Source organism: Balaenoptera acutorostrata, chromosome 10, assembly GCF_949987535.1.
Source record: "Balaenoptera acutorostrata chromosome 10, mBalAcu1.1, whole genome shotgun sequence".
NCBI classification, from domain to species: domain Eukaryota; kingdom Metazoa; phylum Chordata; class Mammalia; order Artiodactyla; family Balaenopteridae; genus Balaenoptera; species Balaenoptera acutorostrata.
In genome coordinates this window covers 74,446,204-74,470,877 of record NC_080073.1, presented here as the reverse complement: position 1 = coordinate 74,470,877, position 24,674 = coordinate 74,446,204, and the positions used below count along the sequence as shown (strand labels likewise).

At 36.0% G+C, this 24,674-nt stretch overlaps 1 protein-coding gene across 6 annotated transcripts in view; it reads right to left on the bottom strand.

The window, feature by feature from the left end:
* The window catches only part of UBR2 (ubiquitin protein ligase E3 component n-recognin 2), a 116,960-nt gene that overhangs the window by 79,417 nt on the left and 12,869 nt on the right, over nucleotides 1-24,674 (bottom strand). For all 6 annotated transcript variants that reach the window (XR_009009536.1, XM_007197860.3, XM_007197858.3 and 3 more), the window contains exons 3-4: nucleotides 3,519-3,597; nucleotides 1,548-1,661 (exon numbers count right to left, since the gene is read on the bottom strand). Coding sequence is in view for 5 of the 6 variants with exons in the window: in XM_007197860.3 (XP_007197922.2) it covers nucleotides 1,548-1,661; nucleotides 3,519-3,597 (193 nt within the window). In the remaining variant the exon portion in view is untranslated. The remainder of the gene's footprint in view (nucleotides 1-1,547; nucleotides 1,662-3,518; nucleotides 3,598-24,674) is intronic.

The window sequence follows — 24,674 nt, the reverse complement described above, 5'->3', positions numbered from 1 at the left end:
GAAATTACAGGCTTACATGGCAATGTTTAACATTTGAGGAATAGCCAAACTGTTTTCCACAGTGCTAAATCATTTTGCATTCCCACTAGCACTGTACAGAGTTCCAATTTCTCTACAGCCTCGCCAACACCTATTTGCCACTTTTTTGATTACAGCCATCCTAGTGGGTGTGAAGTGGTATCTCACTGTGGTTTTGATTTACATTTCCCTAATGACTAATACTCTTGAGCATGTTTTCATGTGTTTGTTGGTCACTTGCATTATATCTTCTTTGGAGAAATGTCTATTCAGGTCCTTTGGCCATTTTAATTGTGTTGTCTTTTTGTTGTTGAGTTGTAAGATATATATTCTGGATACCAGACACTTATCAGATATGACTTGCAAATATTTTCTCCCAGAGTCCTAAAGTTTTACACTAGCTTTCAATTATTTTTTAAAAGCAAAACCATTTTTTCAAATATGTCTTTGTTTGCCTTACTTATATTTTTATATACAGAATGCCAACCCAATATGTAAGAGATAAAAACAGAGCTGCTCCAATTGCAGTAGAGAAATCTGAAACCCTGATCACTTGGCATCTCTCTGTAGCAAATCCTAGAACACATGCACAAAGCAAATGAAACACAAATATATATGTTTTCTATAGCACTGAATCATTTTGCACAAATTTTCATCTGTCTAAAACACAGTGAAACACAGTCTAAAAGATACTGTCCTACACCATAAGTTTTCCGGTCATTCTGTTAAAATATCTGAGACCAGGAAGACATGTGCACTAGGAAGGACTATTAATGTCCACTTGCCCCAGATTGGTATCAGACCTACTTACTAACAATGCGTAAGTTCTTTTAATGTACCCACCTCTCTGCCATTTAAAATTAAAATCTGAAATAAGGATCTTAAATCAAACATCAGATTGTCACAAATGGCAGAGTTTCAAGTATTTATTTAGTGAGAGCCCATTATTTCATAACAAATATCATTTAGAGAAAAATAATAAAGGATCAACAACAATTTTAGAAAGCACATATTTACAGCTGGAACGAGTATAACTTGTACTGAGCTATCATCCCAATGTTTGGTCCCATCACATATCCAATGACATTGATTTACCAGGAGATGATGAGTAGGATTGGCTGCCATGTAGGACTACAGAAAAGAAAGGTATCTGATCTACAAAGTCTTAGTCACAAAACAAACAAAAACCAACTAAGTTAACTGATCTACATATATAGGAAAAATAATCCCTTTAATAATAAATGAGGACTTAAAAAAACTCATATATGCTTAAAATAAAACAAACAAATGCAAAAGTCCAAATTAAATTAAATTTCTATAATTTCAAGTGTGTTCTACTAGTAATGGTATGCCATCCATAAAATGCAAAAACTTTCGAAATATATACTTGGTCACTGTTAATAGTGAGAGGACTATTGATATTTTACTTATCCATTGCTATATTATAACCTAATTCTTATGTCTGAAAATATTTCAAACACATGGTTAACAGTACTTCCTTAGGAACAATTTTGTGAAAATGTTTTTACCTCTTCTTCCTCAATTTCAGAGGTGTTAAGTTCATGTTTCTGACAGTAAGGACCCTCTTTCCAAGCTTCAGTATCACCACAGTCACAGAAACCTCCACCTCCTGATGTTGTCATCTTGAAAAAAAATTGTAAAGTATCTTGTCAATAAGTATTTACTGAGGGCTATCGGATTATAAATAGGAATATCAAGTGCTAAGGAAATAACATTGCTGAAGTGTTAATTTCTTTGGAGGGATAAAATTAAATAAAATGCCAAACCTCTCAATGTTTTAAAGCTGATTTTAAATAAGCCTATAGGCTAATTTAAGTGATTTCAAAATAAAATAAGCTACTCTGTAGTGTCTAGCAAGCTACAGCTATTTTAAAGAGGTAAAATATGTCCACTTGCATGACTTCCTAATTAGGAAAATAACAAGGGTTTTCTTGCTAGGTTTTGGCTAAATTGGTATACTGTTGGTATCTATGCTACCAGGTTATAACATAACAGATTCAAGAGTGACAAAAGATTCCTATAGCTGCTGTCTTCTACAAAAGTCTAATAAGAGTGCATCTGCATTAGAGAAAGTGACCAAAAAAACTAGAAATAGTTTATTTTTCTTTTCTAACACTCTCTAAATAGCATTCTTTGAAAAGGAAGGAAGCTCTGGAAACAGAAACATGGAGTGCCTAGTCATAAAACCTTTTACCACCTGTGGGCTTCAAAATTATTCATGCTTCCTTAAGATGTAGCAATGATTCAAGGAATCTGGCAAGATAAAACCTATTATTTAATAATTAGTAGACTGGAAATTCTGCTTTTTTAAAAAATACTGTGAGAGTTCATAGATGGGTATGAGAAGGAAATTTTAGAAAGAGCCTTTCATATCTTGCCCAAAGTAAGTATTTGTGTGTTACATATCACAAGGTAATTAATGTAAACTCACAAATGACAGTTATTCTTAGGGGCTGCAAAGATATATGCCAAGAAACATGGGCAGGCAGCCATATGGAAAATGATAACCTCACCCTATAGCTTTTATGCATGTTCTGGTAACCAAAGATAGGTAGAACAGTTTAAAGGAAACTAGGATTCTCTTACTGATTTATGAAAATAAAAAGAACATATAAAAATATGAATTCAATTTTGCAGCTGTTTTAGTTCACTGTTAACAATACTCGGGTAGAGTAAATAAAAACAAACAGGAGGAAAAGTCCTGAATCAAAAGTCTTGAATTAATAAGGAGATTGCAATATTTCTTCTCTATCTTTATTTGAGATTAGGGTGAAAAGTTCCAGCTACTAACAGTTCCCTAAATTTTTGAATGTTCATAGCTCTGTCTTCAGCTTCCAGTAGAGGAACCAGGACAGGCTTAGCAATAATCTGCCTACGTATTTTGTATCCCTGACTTAAAAGCAAACATACTTGATTTTTGGAAAAGTAACGATTGCATTACAGCAGTTAAAAAAAAATTGGTTAGTCTTTTGTTCTGAAGTTGGCCCTTTTCTACATTGTAGTAGATGCCTCTTTAATATTAAGAAATGACAAATCTTCTGCAGAAGCTGACCAATAGATAGAACCATTTCTTAAAGGTATAATCCTGTCACTTTTACTTAATTGCTCACTCATCTCCCTTCAGAACCTCCCTCTTGCATTTTAACTCTCACCTTTATCCTCTAATTTTTGATAACTTGCTTTATAAACCTAGAATTATAAAGATAATAAACATTAAAAAAAATAACAAAACAAACTAGTTGAAAACCAATACTGAAAGAGCTTCTATCTATAGTCTTTTCATCTTAAACCATGTGTTCCATGAAATCTGGATTCATAATTCATCTCTACACTGCCATCGTATGTTTAATGGTATTTGAATAACACATTTCTTAAACCACTCTCCCCTGTTTCAGTGTTAAATCTTGGAATTTTAAAAAGAAAAGGTATTGAATATAAAATTCAATACTAGGTGTGGTTATTATCTGGATATTACTAACCCTATATCGATGGTCTCTGTGAATACTTCCCAAAAAGCACTCCATGCATAAAACACAAGTTGGATCAACTGCACAGTCTCTGTAAAGTTAAAGAAAAAAAAAATCAGAGTGTCATAAAATAACTGTATATTTTACCACATAATATTTCAAATTGGAATCCATCTTGGAAGAGCCAGAATAGTGAAATGCCTTAGTGTTAGAAGAAAAGAAATTATTTTTCCCAAAGATCTGTGAGATCTTTGATCAATGGAGTCAGCTTAAGAACCTGCTTCTCATACTGGATGTGTACTAGGGGGTCTTAGAAGGCACATATTACTAGAATGGCAATTTTCCCTAAAGATTTGGGGAAATCCTATTTTATATTAAAACACACAGATGTATATGGAATAGATTTTAAATATTATAAATTCTTAAGATATTTTAACTAATTAAAATGGCAATAACATATTAAGTGTTCAATATACAGGCTGACGTGGGTCTCCACACTCGGTCTGTATATCTGATGGTCACACAACACTTATGGTTCATAAGACATCCTGATGGGGGAGTAGGAGTTCCACAAAGTGAATGGGTTGACAGTGGTGCCTTCGATCATTTCATTTGCTTTTATCATACTGCCATTTAGATACATTTACAGATCATATCTTAACTAATTTCTACGATTCTATGAAATGAGATGGGGCGTCATGAAAATCTTTAAATTTCCCCTTATCCTTGTTTCTGTATCCTCATAGGCAACCACCCTACTATGCGTATTGTGTGCCCTTTAATTTGTATGTGTTCTTGCAAAATGTTTTTGAATGCATGTATTTAAAAAAAATTTTATTTTTTAAATTGTAGTTGATTTATAATATTTTATTCGTTTCACGTGTACAGCAAAGTGATTCAGATATGTATGTATGTGTGTGTGTATATATATATATATAGTTCAGATTCTTTTCCATTATAGGTTATTACAAGATGCTGAATATAGTTTCCTGTGCTATACAGTAAATCCTTATTGTTTACTGAGTGCATGTATTTTTGATGTGTGCAAATCTTACTGTGTTATATCTCATTCTGTTCTTTTTCAATTCTGTAACATAATCCATTCATTTTGTCTGTGTACATTTGATTTGCTGCTTCTGATTGGTATATAATATGCCATGGCATGTATCCAAAACATTTTTTCTCTCTACTATCCATGCACCGGACACCTGGATTATCTCCAATGCCTTTCTACCACAAATAATGCTGCAATGAATATTCCTGTAAATGTTTTCTTATGGATCTGATTGAGATTTTCTTCAGCATATAAACTCAAGAGCAGAATTGCTGGGTCATATACATACAGAGTTTTAATTCTGAGTGCCATGCTACTGTCCAGAGTGGCTACATGTGCCCCAGCAGTGTGTAAGAGTTTTTATAACCTGCATCTTCATCAGCATTTGGTTTTTATCTCGTTTGCTAATATGTGCCAGCTTAACATATATGAAATATCTTACTGTCTTTTTTGTTTTTTGGTTGTTGTTGTTGTTGTTTTTTTTTTTTTGGCTGCATTGGGTCCTTATTGCTGCACGTGGGCTTTCTCTAGTTGCAGTGAGCGGGGGCTACTCTTCATTGCAGTGCATGTGCTTCTCATTGCAGTGGCTTCTCTTGTTGCAGAGCACGGGCTCTAGGTGCGTGGGCTTCAGCAGCTGTGGCACGCAGGCTCAAGAGTTGTGGCTTGCGGGCTCTAGAGCGTAGGCTCAGCAGTTGTGGCGCACGGGCTTAGTTGCTCCACAGCATGTGGGATCTTCCTGGGCCAGGGCTCGAACCGTGTCCCCTGCGTTGGCAGGCGGATTCTTAACCACTGAGCCACCAGGGAAGCCCCTATCTTACTGTTTTAATTTGTATTTCTCTGACTGCTAATACATTTGAGCAACTCTTCATATGCTTACTGCTTTGAGGATTTCCTTTTCTATAAACTGCCTGTTTATATCCTTTGCCCATTTTTCTGCTGGGATTGCTTTCTTTATCTTGTTTATTTGCAGGAGTTTCCTATATAGTCTAGTTTAGAGGACATTAATCACTTGGCAATTAAAACATTGCAAATATTGTCTCCCATTTGTCACATGTGTATTAGTTTTGCCCATGGGGTCCTTTGTTAAATAGAGCTCCCTCTTTTGATGCAATTAAATTTACACACAAATTGTTTGTGCTTTGAGGTTTTAGAAGTTCCTTCCCCAACCCTAGGTCACAAAAATATATATGTTTTTAAAGAAAATAATTTTCTTCTATTAAACCTTTTGGTTTTATCTTCCACATTTAGGTGTTTAATCCATCTGGAATCTACCTTTGCATATGATACAGGATAGAGATACTGTTTTATTTCTCCATATATAATGAGCTGCTTTTTCTAAAACCATCTACTAAACAACCTAACTTTTACCTATTGATTGTGGTGTCACCTTTATAACATACTAAGTTCCCATATATCCTTGGGTCTATTATCTAAGTTCTCTAAGAGTGATCTATTTGTTTGTTCTTGTACTATACCACACTGTATTACTATGGCCTTTTGTAGTACTGATATATCTTAATATCTGATAGGGTAAATTCCCCTTTACTCTCCTTTTTTAAAGGTTGATTTAACTATTCATGAATTATTATTTATTCTTCTACACAATAAGTTTACAGAGTTCCTCGAAAATACCCAGCTAAAATTTTGACAGAGATTACTTGGAATTTATTGATAAACTTCAGAAGTAATAACATCCTTATAAGAGTAAATTATCATGTCCACGATTATTTCCTGTATCTTTTATTGAAGTTTTAAAGTTTTCTTAATATGAGTCCTGTGTATTCTTGATTAGACTAATATATTGGCACTTTCTAGGTTTTGTTGTTTAAATGATACACATTTTTTTAAAATTTCATTTTCTAGTTGGTTAAGGATGATGAAAAGAAATGGTATTGATTTTTAAGACCCTTGATGAACTCAAGGCAGTTTTAATAGTTTGCTGATTCTGTTTTATTCCCCTGAAGTAAATGAGTATACAGTCTGTACATAATGACAATTTAATCTTTTTCCTTACAATAGTTATTCTTCTTCCCTTGTACTGTTGACAAGGACTTCTAGTAATATGTTAAACAAGAGCAGTAATAGTAGGCATCCTTGTCTTGCTTTAGATATTAAAGTAAACACATCTAAGTATTATGTTCACTGTAGGTTTACTAAGAAAGTGCTCTTCTAGAAAGAATCAAGCATCTATCTTGTCTTTCCTATATAAACTGTGCCTCAGCGTTATCGATGAAGGACTGTTTCTTTCATAGAAGACTAGCTTATAAACAAAGAAGAGATGATAAATTAGTAGATGATAAAGAGTAGCACCATTTTGCTACCCCCTAACGAATAACGGCCCAGGCAGCAAGCATCAGTGACTGCTAAAACATTAGGTAAAAAGGCTGATGGAGGGACTTCCCTGGCAGTGGTTAAGACTCCGTGCTTCCAACGCAGGGGGCACAGGTTAAATCCCTGGTTGGGGAACTAAGATCCCACGTGCCACGTGGCGCGGCAAAAAACATAAATAAATAAGAGGCTGCTGGAGGCCTTCACGATGGTTGCATGTGCCAGGTACCTAAACCCACTGATCAATTTTAACAAAAGCAGCCAAGCATCATATACCTCCTGATATCAAGAATTAAGAAGTTATGGGGCTTCCCTGGTGGCGCAGTGGTTGAGAGTCTGCCTGCTAATGCGGGGGACACGGGTTCGAGCCCTGGTCTGGGAGGATCCCACATGCCGCGGAGCGGCTGGGCCCGTGAGCCACAACTGCTGAGCCTGCGCGTCTGGAGCCTGTGCCCCGCAGCGGGAGGGGCCGCGATAGTGAGAGGCCCGTGCACCGCGATGAAGAGCGGTCCCCGCACCGCGATGAAGAGTGGCCCCCACTTGCCGTAACCGGAGAAAGCCCTCGCATGAACCGAGGACCCAACACAGCCAAAAAAAAAAAAAAAAAGAAGTTATGCATCAGGCTTCCTTGGTGGCGCAATGGTTAAGAATCTACCTGCCAATGCAGGTGACACAGGTTCGAGCCCTGGTCCGGGAAGATCCCACATGCCATGGAGCAACTAAGCCCATGCGCCACAACTACTGAGCCTGCGCTCTAGAGACCTTGAGCCACAACTACTGAGCCCACATGCTACAACTACTGAAGCCCGCGTGCCTAGAGCCTGTGCTCCACAACAAGAGAAGCCACCGCAATGAGAAGCCCGCGCACCACAACAAAGAGTGGTCCCTGCTCCCTGCAACTAGAGAAAGCCCGCGCAGCAATGAAGACCCAATGCAGCCAAAAATAAATAAATAAATAAATAAAAATAATAAAGTTCCCTTAAAAAAAAAAGTTATGCATCAATAATTATGAAACTATTATCCACCCCCCCAATAATAGAAGTTAATCAAGCCTAACTACCTGTTTTGAGGAAAGATAGGGAAAAAAGAAACATTTAAGCAACACCATGGGGCCACAATCAGCCAAATCTAGAATGTGGAAAATTCCATAGGACAAATGACCTGGTTTCTTAGTAACATAATGGAAAAAAGAAGGAAGGACAGAGGTAAAAGAGCTATTACAGTTTAAAAGAAAAAATGAAGAATAACAGCCAAATGCAACTTTGAACTCTGAATTCACAGTTATGAGTCAATCAGGACAATTTCAACTCTGCTAGACAGCAGATAATATTAAGGAATTAGTGTTAATTATTTTAGGATATTAATGGTTATAGAGAAAAAAGGTACATATTGAGTATTGATTAAAAAGAGCATGTTGTCTGGAATATGCTTCAAAATAATCTAGCAGGGCAGGAAAAAAGTGTATGAGAGTGTATGTGTGTGTATATAGATTAAAAAGAGTTGCCATATATTGATAATTGCTGAAGCTGAGCAATGATTATTACCTGTCACGTCTATTGTACCACTCACCCTACCTTTATTATGTTTGAAACTGTCTATAATAAAAAACTTTTAAAAATCCAATACACAAATACTCAATAAAGTTCCCTTATATATTCTTTGTTTGCTAAGAATTAAATCACAAACAATAATTGAAATACATAAAATGCTTTTCTGAATCAAATCAGAAAAACACTTTTCTTTTCTCAACTATTAAAATGGTGAATTACATCAATAATTGTTTTAAAGATGAACTATCTTTGGATTCCTGAACTAAATTCCGTTTGATCATGATGCATCACTCTTTTAGTATATTCTTGGATTCAGACAGCTAATATTTTATTTAGGATCCCTTTCATTTACATTAGTAAGGGAAAAGGCTTTATAATGTCTCCTCTTGAATTTATCAGGGTTTCAAATCAAGCTTATTAAGTAGCCGCATAAAGAGTTAGGCAGTTTTCACTTTTTCCCTCTTTTCTGCAGTAACTTGTTTAAGAAAGGAATTAACTGTTCCTTCAAAATTTGATAGAACTCACCCATACACAGTCATCCAGGTATGCGATTTTTGGGAGGGAAGATCTTTGATTACCATTCCAATGTTTTCATACTATATTCAAGTTGCCTATCATTTTTCTACAAATTTATCCATTTCATCTACATTTTCAATTTTTTTTTTTTAGCATTTACTTATTCGTAATTCTCATATTTCAGAGGTTGTCAAACTTTCTTAGTTCATAGCATCTTTAGTGTCTCAACAGTTTCTTTCAGGGTATCACTAGACCAAATGAAACACCTAATCATTCTATTTATCAAACAGTTAGACTCAAAGAACTTAGTACCTGTTAGGCACCGCACAATTTCTCACATCTTAGAATCAGACTGGATACCACCACCCTCATTTCTTATTCCACAGGTATTTGCTTTTTAATCACAACAATGGAGAGGACCCAGCTTCGGCAAGAAATGACATCACTAAAAGGAATGCAGTGAGTGTACTTCTCAATCTTCATTCTGAATTTTACATATGTGCATCTTCTCTTTTCTTACTCAGTCTTCTCAGAAAACTACCTTAACAATTCCAAAAAGTATCTCAACTTTTTACTTTTGCTTCATTTTCTGATCTTTTTATTTCCTTTCTTCTTTTTCCTTTGAATGTGCTCAATTCTATTTCTACAAACGTCTTGAACTCAATGTTTACCTTGTTTATTTTTCTTTTTTATCTTTGAAATAATTTTATTTATAGAAAAATTGCAAAAATAGTAGAGTTCCTTTACACCCTTACCAAGCTTTCCTTAATGTTAACCATAGTACAAGGAAATTGTACAAGGAAATTGTACCAAAAACATTGGTACAATATTATTAACTACAGACCTTATTCAAATATCATTGGTTTTCCCACTAAGGTCCTTTTTTTCTCTTCTGGATCCAACACAGGCTCCCACATTACATTAGATGTCATTTCTCCTTAATCTCCTCTAATCTCCAAAAGACTGACAGTTCCTCAGTCTTTTCCTGACTTTGAGACCATAACCCTTTTGAAGAGTACTGGTTAGTTATCTTGCAGATGTTCCACAATTTGCGTTTCTGATGTTTTCATGATTAGACTGAGTTATGCATTTTTGGCAAAAACACCAGAGGAATGATGCTGTGTCTTTCTCAGTGCATCATAACAAGGGGCACGTGTTGATTTGATATGTTTTATTACTGGTGATGTTACCTTTGCTCACCTCATTAAGATGGTGTCTGCTGGATTTCTTCACTGTAAAGTTGTTATTGTTCCTTTTGTAATTAAATATATTTGGGGAGATATTTTGTGACTATGCAAACATCCTCCTATTTCTCCTCAAAATTTCACCCACTAGCTTTAGCATCTACCAATGGATCTAGACTACAATTATTACTGTGTTATTTGCCTAATGGTGATTTTCTGTTTTATTTATTAACTGTAACTCTTCAATACAGGAAAACTACTGAAAACATCCCTTCTCTCCTGTTTATTTACTCAAAGAGTATGGACTCATGGATATTTATTTTATTCTATGGGTTATAATTTAATACTATCATTACTTATTTTGTTACCCAAATTGTTTTAGCTGTGGCCATTGGGAACTCTTTCAGTTTGGTCCCCATGCCCTTTCAACAGGCCCTGTTCCTTTTTGAGCACTTTCTTACCTCTGGCAACATAACATGTTCCAGGCTTATTTTTTATCTTCCTTGTCCCAGCCCTGGAATCAATCATTCCTCCATGGAACTCTGATTCTTTTTATTGGACAATGGTATTTAGAAACCAGTATTTGGGTACCGGGTATGCTCACTGCTATGGTAGTTTCATTGTTTCTAGGCCCTTTCAGCAGACACAGCCAGGAAATGTATGTTTGTATAGTTTATTTTTAACCTTTCTTTTTTTTGGCAAACATTTTAAAGTTATACATTTCCTTATAAATACTACTTTAGCTATGTCCCCAAAATTACAACCTGTAATCTTATATTCAGTTCTGTTTCTAAATTTCCTCAGTAATTTCAGTGATTTTCTTTTACTTAATGTTAGCAATGTTAGTTCCCAAACTTTGTTTAACCTACTCTTTTGTTATTTGTTTCTAATTTTTTTTGCAATACATATAGTGGGAGAACAATCTGCATGGCTCTAAGCCTTGAGAATTAAGTGAGGTTTGGCCTTTAAGACCAAATATACAGATCACTTTTTAAAAAATTGAGATATAATTCACGTATTGTAAAATTTGCCTTCTTAAAGTATACAACTTAGTGGTTCTTAATATATTTACAAGGTTGTGCAACTATAACCAACCCGAGCATTTAGAGAAATGTCTATTCAAATCCTTTGCCCATTTTTTAATCGGGCTGTCTTTCTGTGTCCCTTACGTTTTCTACCATAAATATTGTATTTGTCAAATATGAAAACTGCTACTTTAGCTTTCTTTTGTATCGTATTTTTTGCCTGGTATATTTTTCTCCACTGTTTCTATTCCTATTTTTAGCGACTTTCTGTTTTACTTTGCCTCTCACAGGTAACATTTTTGGATTTTTAAAAATCTGAGAACCACTGTCTTTATATTTTTATATAATTATTAAGAAAAGTAAAGCCAGTGGCTTGTCCTCTAGGAGCCCATCATTTAACAGAAAAGACAAATGTGCATAGTTACTGTACCAGTTGTTAAATGCCATTATATTAACGGTAACTTGGGGGTTGGTGAAAGCACCCATCTCCAAACTCTCTTGATCATGGATCCCTTTTATTAAAATGTTTAGAGCACGCACCATCTATCTATATGTAAATATACTCATATTACATATATATTTATATTAATAAGTTTATATTGATAGGTTATACATATGCACTGCTGTACTAATTAGAGTCCCTCAATTATACTGTAACTGGAGTTCCAAGAGTGACAAAAACAAGGCAGAAAATATATTTGAAGATATAGTAACCTAAATTTCCCAAATTTGGTTAAAGACATCAACTTACAGATCCAAGAAACTCAAGGAGCCCCTAGAAGATAAATACAAAGAACATATAGCTAGGCGTATCATAATCAAACTGTTAAAATTCAAAGATAAAGTAAAAATCTTGAAGGCAGCTTGAGAAAACCAACACATTTCACATAAGGGAATATAGATATGCTAATAAAAGCTGACTTATCATCAGAAATCATAGAGGTCAGGAGTGGAACAGGATCTTTAAAACACTGAAAAGGAAAAGAAAGTATCAACCCAAAATTCTATATTCAGGAAAATATGCTTTAAAAAAATGAGCACAGACTTGCAGTTTCCAGCCCAGCATGTAAGAAGTTTGGAGGTCGCCACTGTCCTAACAACAGTAAAAAGCTGAACAAACTGAAATATCAACAACTCTTCTTAGATCTGTAAGACAAGTGAAGTCATAGGGCAAACTGCTAACCCCAAAATTGGAGAGACCAACAGGTGAATACAGAGAATCACAACTTATGAGAGCAGAAAGCCACTAGCACAAACCTCCACAGGAACCAGTGCTGAGGTAGGGAAACACGAACTGTAATTAACCAACTGTTGAAGGCTCAGTGTGATCAAGTTTGAAAAATTAAAAATTCCAGGGGGACTTCCTTGGTGGCACAGTGGTTAAGAATCCACCTGCCAATGCAGGGGACACGGGTTCAATCCTGGTCTGGGAAGATCCCACACGTCGTGGAGCAACTAAGCCCGTGCACCACAACTACTGAGCCTGCGCTCTAGAGCCCGTGAGCCACAACTATTGAAGCCCGTGAGCCACAACTACTGAAGCCCGCGTGCCACAACTACTGAAGCCCGCACGCCTAGAGCCCGCGCTCCGCAATAAGAGAAGCCACCGCAATGAGAAGCCTGTGCACCGCAATGAAGACCCAACACAGCCAAAAAAAAAAAAAAAAAAAAAAATTCCAGCGACCCGGTCATTGGGGGTCCCACACTTTAGTGAGTTTAATTTCCTGGAGTTCTACTAGGTTCTCACAGTGAATATCAGAGAAAAATTCTCTCATGCTTCCAGCAGAAGAAGGGTAAAAGGAACCACTTTGAAATATTCCAGAGCATTCTGTTCTTAACAAAGTCTGCCTGCAGAAGAAACTATTTAATCAGAGCCTAACCTGCTGGGGTATTATCAGTCAAACTGACCTGAAAAAAGGGAAATACCCAATTCCAGCCCGCTCTAGCCATCCTGTCCCAACTAAAGGGGGAATGCAGGGGCACTGAGAAACACATGTGAAGTTCATAGCTCAGAGGTACAGGCACACTAAAAGACTGAGACTTAATCACATGGCTACAGAATGCTTCTACTCCCTGACCCATTACCACCACGTTATTTTTTTTTCTGTTATACATTTTCTAGCAGATGCTTTTTTTAAAAAAAATTTTATTGAAGTATAGTTGATTTACAATGTTGTGTTAATTTCTGCTGTACAGCAAAGTGACTCAGTTATACATATATATATTCTTTTTCATATTCTTTTCCATTATGGTTTATCACAGGATATTGAATATAGTTCCATGTGCTATAATGTAACACCCTGTTGTTTATCCATCCTATATACAATAGGATTGCATCTGCTAAGCCCAAACTCCCAACACTTCCCTCCCTCACACCCCCGTCTCCCTTGGCAACCACAAGTCTGTTCTCTATGTTTGTACCACCACATTATTAAAGGACTATTTACAAGATCCCTTTTACCCAGTATATCACATGCCTAGCGATCAAGAAAAAATTATAAGACACACGAAAAGACAAAAAAATACAGTTTGAAGAGACAGAGCAAGCATCAAAATCAGACTCAGATATTGGAATTACCAGACCTGGAATTAAAAACAATTATGATTAATATGCTAACGGCTCTAATGGCTACAGTAGACAGCTTGCAAGAGCAGATGGGCAATATAAACAGAGACTGAAATCCTAAGAAAGAACCAAAAAGAAATGCCAGAGATCAAAAACACTGAAACAGAAATGAAGAAAGACTTTGATGGACTTAATTGGTAGATTGGATATAGCCGAGGAAAGAATCTCTGAGCTCAAGGATATCTCAACAGAAATGTGTATGTGTATGGCTGATTCCCTTTGCTGTGCACCTGAAACAATCACAACATTGTTAATCTGCTATACTCCAGTATAAAATAAAAAGTTAAAAAAAAACAAACCTTTAAATATACGTCTTGGGGGAAAAAAGAAAGCTCTAAGGCTGAAAAGCAAAGAGAAAAAAGACTAGAAGGAAAACACAACAGAATATCCATGAACTATGGGACACCTACAAAAGGTTTAACATATGTGTAATAGGAATACAAAAAAGAGAGGAACGAGAGAAAGGAACAGAATATTGAAAACAATATTTATTGAGAATTTCCCTAAATGAATAGCAGGCACCAAACCACAAATCCAGGAAGTTCAAAGAACATCAAGTGAGATAAACATCAAAAAATCTTGTACCTAGGCATATCATTTTCAAACTACAGAAAATCAAAGATAAAGAAAAAATCCTAAAAGAAGCCAGAGGAGAAAAACAACTTACCTACAAAAGAGCAAAGATAAGAATTACATCTGACTTTTCCTCAGAAACCATGCAAGCAACAGAAAAGCAGAGTGAAATGTTTGAAGTGTTGAAAAAAATGCCTACCAACCTAGAATTCTGTACCTGCAAAATTATCCTTCAAAAGTGAAGGCGAAAGGAAAACTTTCTCAGGCAACCAAAGTGGACTTGGGTTAGCTGTAATATATCACAAGTTCTAGGGCAACCACTGAAAGAGGTAAAAAATATATATAACACTGATATGTTATGAAAGGAGTGGCTATATCAACATCTGACAAAATAGACCTTAAGACAAGGACTAGTACAAGAATTAATAAAGGTCACTGACATTTCATAATGATAAAATATATCAGTATATAGCAATTATAAATATCTATGTATGTGGTTAATAAAAGAGCTTTTAGATACAGGAAACAAACTGATAGAACTAAAAGAAGTAAACAAATCCACAATCACATTTGGAGATTTTCATACCCCTTTCTCAGTAATTGAAAGAACCAGTCGTAAAAATCAGTAAGTATAGAAGACCTGAATGGCACAATCAACCACCTTGTCCTAATTGACATTTATAGATTACTCATCCAGCAACTGCAAAATACACCTTCTTTTCAAGTGCATATGGAATGTACAAGACTGACCATGTTGCTAAGTCATAAAACAAGTCTCAATGAATTTAAAGATTGCAACCTTACAGAACTTTAATTGTGTTAGAAACCAATTACAATATGATATCTAGGAAAGTCTCAAATATATGAAGATTAAACAATGCGCTTCTAAATAACCCATGGATTAAAGAATAAAATATGAGCACATTAAATCAAAAGTAAGTAGAAAGAAGAATAAAAGTAGAAATCAAAACAGATAAAAAAGAAAACTAACAAAGCCAAAAACTGATTCTTTAATCCGTTTTATTAATCTTTTCAAAGAGAGAAAACAGAAATTACTAATATCAGAATGGAAGAGGGAACCTCACTATAGATACCACAGATATCAACAGCATAAGGAAATATGCACAGCTCTATGTCAATAAATTTGACATTATACAGTGAAACATATTTCTTGAAAAGTACAGTGTACCAAAATTGCACAAGATGAAATGAAGTTCTAAATAACTCTAGTAAGTATCAAAGAAATTTATCAAAAACTTCATCTGAAGAAAATACCAGGCCTTAGTGGTTTGTTTTACTGGAAAATTCTTCAAATGCTGAAGGAAGAACTCATACCAATTTTATACAAATTCTTCAAAAATATAGGAAAAAGGAATACTTCTCAATTCATTTTATAAGGCCAGCATAACTCTGCTCTACCAAAACCAGATGAAGACATTACAAGAAAGTGACAGGCTTATATATTTTCTTTTTTAATTTTTAAAAAACATATAAATGAACTTATTTACAATACAGAAACAGACTTACAGATATCCAAAATAAACTTATGGTTACCAAAGGGGAAACGTGTTGTGGGGGGTGGTGGTGATGATAAATCAGGAGCTTGGAATGAACATACACACACGACTATATAAAAGACAGATAACCAACAAGGACCTACTATATAGCACAGGAAACTCTACTCAATATTCTGTGATAACCTATATGAAAAAAGAATCTAAAAAATATATGTGTATGTATAACTGAATCACTTTGCTGTACACCTGAAACTAACACATCACTGTAAATCAACTATACTCCAATGAAATTAAAATATTTTTTTTAAAAAAACAACGGCAGAGGACAGGGAGAAGGAAGCTGAGCCCTGAATGATATGACTGAGCCACTGAATCAAGCAACCTGAAAGCTTGCCCCATTCTCTGCACTTGCTGTTCTGACAGATTTATGTTATAAGTAACAGTGTTATATTAAGGTTTTTTTGTGTCTGTAATCCATGAAATGTACAGACACAAAAAACACTTTAATGTAACACTAGCAAACTGAATCCAGCAATATATAAAAGTTACAATACATAATAATCAAGTAGAGTTTATCTCAGTAATGAAAACCATTTGGAAAAATATCAGTCAATGCAATCATTAATGGAATAAAAAAGGAAAATTATGACAATCTCAATAGATGTAATAAAAGCACCTGACAACATTCAGTCATTTATAAAAAAACAAAAAACAAACAAACAAAAACACCACTCAGCAAACTAGGAATAGAAGGAAAAGTCCTCAATGAGATAAGGGTGTATATGAGAAAACTATACCTAACATCATACTTAACGGTAAAAGACTGAATACCTCCCATCCAAGGCAAGGATGTCCTACTTTTACCAGTGCAATAAGGCACAAAAAAATAAAAGGCAGAAAGGAACAAATAAAACTGTCCATTCAGAGAGGACACAATTATGCAAAAATCCTAAGGAACAAAAACCAGAAGATAAAAACTACTAGAACTACTAAGCGAATTTAGCAATGTCACAGGACATAAGATCAATATCAGAACCCAACTGTATTTCTTTACATTCACAGAAGAAAATTGAAATTAAAACTAAGAAACTAAAACTAAGAAGAAGGAATACCATCATAAAATACTTAGAGGTATGTACAAATTCTACATAAAAACAAAAGACATGGTTAAAAGAGATTAAAGAAGACCTCAATAAATGGAAAGATATAAGATGTTAATGGATTGGAAAACTCAATATTGTTAAAACGTCAATTCTTCCCAAATTGATCTATAGATTCAATGCAATCCTGATTATAATCTCAGCAGTCTTTCTTAAAAATAAACATTGACAAGCTAATTCTAAAATTTATAAAATGTAAAGGATCTGAAACAGACAAATGAAACTTTAAAGGAACAAAAATGGAATCAACTCAAAGTTTACTACAAAGTTACAGTAATCAAGTTAATGTGGTTATTGGCATAAGAACAGCCATATCAATGAATGGAATTGATTAGAGTGTTCTGAAATACACCCGCACTCATATGGGCAAATGGTTTTTGATAAGGTACCAAAGCAATTCAATGGGCAAAAGAATAAACAGTGCTAGAACAACTGGATCCCCACATGTAGTAAGTAAATGAAACTCAACCCCTACACCTCAAGCCATACAAAAAAAAATTAGTTTTGAAACAGATCACAGACCCACAAATAAAATCTAAAATTTCCAAGTTTATATAAGAAAACCGAGAGAATGTCCTTGCCATCTGGGAGAAAGCAGACATTTCTTTAACACAGTAAACAATCATCATAAAATTTGAGTTGGTAAGTTAAAACTCCATCAAAATTGAAAACCCCTGCCATCAAAAGACACCATACAGGGACTTCCCTGGTGGCCCAGTGGTTAAGAATCAGCCTGACAATGCAGGGAACATGGGTTCGATCCCTGGTTCGGGAAGATCCCACATATCATGGAACAACTAAGCCCGTGTGCCACAACTACTGAGCCCGTGTGCCACAACTACTGAAGCCCACGCGCCTAGAGCCAGTGCTCTGCAACAAGAGAAGCCACCGCACCACAACGAAGAGTAGCCCCCACTTGCCGCAAATAGAGAAAGCCTGAGAACAGCAACGAAGACACAATGCAGCCAAAAAAAAAGACACCATATAGGCCAAGTCACAGACTGGGAGAAAATATTCACAAAACATGTCTGACAAAGGACTTGTACCAGAACACATAAAGAACTCCAGAGAATTCCCGGCAGTCCAGTGGTTAGGACTCTGCCCTCTCACTGCCAAGACCCCAGGTTCAATCCCTGGTTGAGGAACTAAATCCCATAAGCTGCACAGCACGGCAAAAAAAAAAAAAAAAAAAAAAAAACACACACAAACACAAAGAAACAGAACATATAAAGAACTCCAAAACTCAGTAATAAAAAATATAAAGAAGCCAATAAAAAACAGACAAAAGACTTGAACAAAAACTTCATTAGTTAAATGGGCAAAGAACACATGCAAAATTGCACCAACATCATTAGTCATTAGAGAAAATTAAACCCATATTGAGATATCACTATATAGAACAGCTAAAATTTAAAAGACTGACAACATCAAATGTTGGTGAGAATATGGAGCAAGTGGAACATTACTGGTGGGAACAAAAAAATATTTTAGAAAAAGTTTTGGCCGTTTCTTATCAAGTTCACATATACCTACCTGCCCCTTGACACAGCAATTCTACTCCTGGAGATTTATCCATGAATATTTAAATATATGTCCACAAAAAGACTTGTTTTGCAAACGGTTGTAGTCAGCTAAGAGTGTCCTCTCTTAGATAACGGTCTAGAAAAGCCTATCTTAATGGTGTCTTAATATTCCTAAATGTTTCATAAAAAGCTGAAGATTTTTAATAGTGCAAGATTTATTATTTGGTATTTTATTTTATTTTATCTTATCTTATTTTTATTGTTTGGCTGTGCCGTGCAGCATGCGGGATCTAGTTCCCCAACCAGGGACCAAACCTGTGACCCCTGAGGTGGAAGTGAGGAGTCCCAACCACTGGACCGCCAGGGAATTCCCTTATTTGGTATTTTAAACACACAGATTTATAGCTGAGTACAAAATAATAATGCCTAATACTTTAATATGTTGCATTTAATATAATGTTGGCATAAGCTGATATGATTCATGAAATAAACCATTTTCCTTAGCTTTAAATATTTAAAATACCTACCAAAAAGTAGAATGAGCTGATAAAAAAGAAGTCATAGAAGCCTTATTTATGATACCCTGAAATTGAAACAACTCAAATGTTCATCAGTAGTACAATGGATTATGGGCAATTACAATACACTCATACAATGGACAACCACTCAGCAATAAAAATGGAAACAATTTCTAATAATCATAGGATCATGAATGAATCAGATATATATTATGCTGAGTAAAAGAAGCCAGGCACCAAAGAGTATGATTTCATTTTGATGAAGTTCTAGAATGGACAAAACTAATCTAAGGTGAAAATATCAGAATAGTGGTTACCTAAGGGCTGGAGCTGCTAACAAGGATATCTCTAGTTAGATGGAAATGTTCTCTATCTTGGGAGGATGTAAGTTACATGAGGTTAACTATTGTCAAAAATGTACAATTAAGATTTGTGCCTTTTGAAATATGTAAATTTTCCCCTAAAAAATAAAGAACTCAAATAGGGTATCAATAGGAAAATTTTGGTGATATAAATCCAAGTCTCCTTATCCGAAAGGATTACCAGTAATCTATTCATACCTCTATTATTTCCTAACATCTGGACAAAGGCATACGTGTAAAGTTGATATTATACCCCACATACTCCTATGTTCGATCTTGCACCAAACTGGTGCATAAAAAATAAATAAATAAAAATGATCACAAATATCCAAACAAAGAATACAAGATTCATTTTAGACAACCACAGGAATCCAACCTATCTAGGAGATATCAACTTCCCACTCCCTGTTATTTTCCTAGGTTGGAGAGAGCAAGGTAGACAAGGGAAATTCCAATATATTGAAGGCCACAGTAATAATACACAGCATTGAAATTTTATTTCTAGGTATCTCCCTTGGAAAATACTGAAACTGGTATAAAAAGAGATGTGTACAAATAGGTACACAATGTTCTTTGTGGTGCAGTTTGCTACAGAAAAAAAAAATCCTAAAATTTACCGATTTCTAATTTCATTAATAGGGCAATCAAATAAATCATGGCCTGTCCGTACTATGGAAATACAGCAGTTAAAAGAATGATGTAGACTTATATATACTGACTGGGAAAGATCTCTTAGACAAATTGTTTCATGAAAAAAAGCCACATTTACAATACATACAGTATAATTTCATTCATGTGTCACATCCATAATTAGAGGTAACCAATATTTTTTAAACTAACACAGCATTCATTTCAATCTCTGGACCATTCATGTTAAAAAGAAACAGTCTTAGGAACTTCCCTGGTGGCGCAGTGGTTAAGAATCCACCTGCCAATGCAGGGGACACGGGTTTGAGCCCTGGTCCGGGAAGATCCCACAGAGCAGCTAAGCCTGTGTGCCACAACTGAGCCTGTGCCCTAGAGCCCGCGAGCCACAACTACTGAGCCTGCGTGCCACAACTACCGAAGCCCACGCACCTAGAGCCTGTGCTCTGCAACGAGAAGCCATCTCAATGAGAAGCCCGCGCACCGCAACGAAGAGTAGCCCCTGCTCGTCGCAACTAGAGAAAGCCCGCACGCGGCAATGAAGACCCAACGCAGCCAAAAAAAAAAAAAACCAGTCTTAAAATAGAACTCTCCTAAAAAGAGATCAAGTGTTCAAGTTTTTTCAAAAGCAAGAAACTAACAAACAACTCTTCTTACTAGAAATAAGTGGTTCTTCCATATTAGAGCTTTATATTTCCAAACAGAAAAGGAATGAAACCATCTCTATCCCTCTGCTTAAGGTATTTATTACTCATGGCTCAGTAATGTATTTTAAGACTGAGTATTCGGCTTAAAAAATCTTACATACAAAAATTCCTTATAGTTCCCCAAGTGCTTTTATACACATTATCTCATTTTATCCTAACAACTCTGTGAGGGAGGAAAAATAACCCCCAAACCCTGAAGATCACTGAAAACACTTCTAATGTTCATCCACTTCCAAGTTTGCATCTCTTCCAGACATAGGAGAATTACACCTCCCTGCCCTGTTTTGCAGTTGGACAGAGGCCTTCTAACTAGTTCTAGCTAAAGGGATGTAGGCATTGTCATCATTTCTGAGCCAGAGCAATTTATTTGCTGTGCAAGACCCTCCTCTTCCCTTGCTGTGGTGAACCCTAAAAACATTAACTTTATGGAGATGTTACATGGTATGAAGTAACTACCTAAAGTAGAACCCTCCACTCATCACCCCCACTGATCTGAATTGGTCACACAGTCTGAATAATAAATGTATTTTGGATATTTAAAGTCTCTGAGATTGTAGGGTTGTTTGTTATTTTTAGCATAACCTCATCCATCATTATTGACAGAATCGGAGTTAAAAAAAGTTAAACAAGCAAAACTGTTTAATAAAGTTTATAATAAAGCATCATAAAGTACTATCTGGAAACATATGCTAAGAATATTCCTAACTGATGGCAGCATAACTCCCAACCCCAAATTCTGGTAATCTATAACACTCACGCAGTAAGTTTTTAAATGTTAAAAAAGAATGTTTTTAATTTAACTATACAACAAAAACAATGGAACTAAATCTAACTTAGTTTAAGTTAAAATGTAAACCATACACCAAAGTATGATTTCATATTTTACTAGTATTTTATTTTTCTTAATGGTTATGAGATGTCAAAATATACATAGCTATGATCAACATCAACACTAAGATGATTGCCCCTAATAACAACCACCTCACAGGGGCAGGACAGGAATAAAGACGCAGACGTAGAGAATGGACTTGAGGACATGGGGAGAGGGAAGGGTAAGCTGGGACGAAGTGAGAGAGTGGCATGGACTTATATATACTACCAAATGTAAAACAGATAGCTAGTGGGAAGCAGCCGCATAGCACAGGGAGATCAGTTCAGTGCTTTGTGACCACCTAGAGGGGTGGGATAGGGAGGGTGGGAGGGAGAGGCAAGACAGAGGAGATATGGGGATATATGTATATGTATTGCTGACTCACTTTGTTATAAAGCAGAAACTAACACCATTGTAAAGCAATTATACTCCAATAAAGATATTAAAAAAAACACAAAAAAACAACCACCTCTATTTAAAAAGAAATAACAAGTGACAGGTTTGATTACATTTTTCCTAATAGAGAACTAAGTACAGACAAATATAAACATTAGTCCACTGCCTGAAAACACAGCTTTTTCTGACATCACAGAGGCTTCAGAGAGATAATTTGGGACCTACACAATTTTAGAAACAATGAACAAACAACAGAAAAATTAACCTAATTCCCTTCACAGATTCCTTTTCTAAGTACTAAACATAAAACACTCCTGAATATCATTTTTTCTGGTTAAAGAAAACCTCCACCCTATAGACATAAGTCACCTTTATCCTGAAGGGTCTAGTTTACAAACTCTCCCAGAATTCCAACAACCATATTTCATCTTTCCAAGTAATAGACTCCATTGTCATTTTATCAGGTTCCTAGGGTTTCATGGGAACACCTACTTTTTTTTTTTTTTTTTTAAATATATTTATTTATTTATTTATTTATTTTTGGCTGTGTTGGGTCTTCGTTTCTGTGCGAGGGCTTTCTCCAGTTGCGGCGAGCGGGGGCCACTCTTCATCGCGGTGCGCGGGCCTCTCACTATCACGGCCTCTCTTGTTGCGGAGCACAGGCTCCAGATGCGCAGGCTCAGTAGTTGTGGCTCATGGGCCCAGTTGCTCCGCGGCATGTGGGATCTTCCCAGACCAGGGCTCGAACCCGTGTCCCCTGCATTAGCAGGTAGATTCTCAACCACTGCGCCACCAGGGAAGCCCGGAACACCTACTTTTAACATAAGACATTCATCCTCAGGACCCCAGCATGGCCATTTACTAAGAGTTTACTATGTACCAAGTATTGTGGAAAGCACTACACAAAGGACCTCATTTACCTTCTCAACAACTGTGTGATAAAGAATCTGGCTGACCTTTGTCTAGGGTTCCTAGGAGGTAACCTGTAAATCCTCGAAATTTCCCATGTGATAGCAGTGTCTTTGCTAGTCATGCTCCCACCCCTCCCCCACATATCTGAAAGTTTATACTAATGTGATAACTTAGAGTGGAGGTTGGCCATATCAGAAAAACCAACCACGTAATTAGAGGGCTGGGGTTTTCAGGCACATAATATTAGCCCCACCTCTGGGAAGGGAAGTGGAGCTGGATATTGAGTCATGTGGGCAATGATTCAATTAATCATGCCTGTATAATGAAGCCCCAATAAAAACTCTGGACACCTAAGCTTGGGTGAGCTTCCCTGGTTGGCAATACTCTGTGTGTTCTCAAGCATTAATGTGCCAGGAGGATAATAACATGTCACTGAGGACAACAAAAACTTTGCACTTGGAAATCTTGCCCTTTGGCTGGTTCTGATTTGTGTCTTTTTGCTATGATAAAACTTTAATCATAAGTGCAGCATTTTCCTGAGTTGTGAGTTGTTCTAGTGAATTATGCAACCTCAAGTAGTCTATGGAGATGCCTGAAATTTGTAGCCAGCTGATGAGAACTGAGGATGGCTCTGGGGATCCCCAAACTTGCAGTTGTATTTTAGACAGTCTTGTGGAAGTCTGGGCCCTTAACCTGGAGGTGGCCAACTTCAAGTCACAACAAAGTTTAGAAATATCCTCTAAGAGTCTGGTTCAAACTTGAGTCCTAGTGGGGCCATCATATATTATATCCCTCTCCCCCATTCCAGGCTACTTGTCTGTCCAAGTGCAAGTCCCCAGATACTGCTTTCTTTCTTCAATAGTTCAGGGAATTGGCCAATCTGCCTCTTCTTTCTGGCTGCCACAGCCTATCCTCTGCTCCCCGGTTTCTTCCCCTCATAAGGCTGGCTGAAAGACATTTTCTAATCTCTTCCATCATAACTATAGCAGTTTCTGTTGTTTGTCCTCCACTCTGCCTTTCCTCCTCCAACTAGCATATTGTATCTCCTTTTCATTTTGTAAGTTTTTGCTACTGGCTGTTAAAAGGAAATAAATGCATGCATCCTTCGACCCAGAAATTCTACTTCTAGGAATGTATCCTGTGTATATACTTCTACACGTGCACAAAGACACACACAAAGTATAATAATGCAGTATTATTTATAGTCCCAGAAACAACCTAAATGTCTACTAATAGAAGACAAGTAGGTAAAGAACAGAACATCCATACAAGAGAATAATAACCGGCCATTAAAAAGATAAGACAAAGTCAGCTCTCTCTATATATGTTATATAACAATCTGAAGGACAAATTTTAAATGAAATAAGCAAGATGAAAACAGTTTATGTGGTATGCTAGCATTTACTGAAAAAAGTATAAATGTTTGGATCTAGATATTCATATGATATCTAGATGAATACACAAGAAACTAGTAACAGTGGTCACTTCTGGATAAGGGAACAGGGAAATTAAGGGACGAGTGGGAGAGGGTACCTTTCATGGCATATACTTTTGTACCTCTTGAGAGACATAACCAAATACATGTTTTGTCTATTATATTAGTTTTTCAAGTCAATTTTTAAAAAGCAGTGGCTAATGCTGTTCTTGGTGTTCTCTATCCTTAATAAATGTATCCTTGTGACCCTTTAGATGATGTCATGA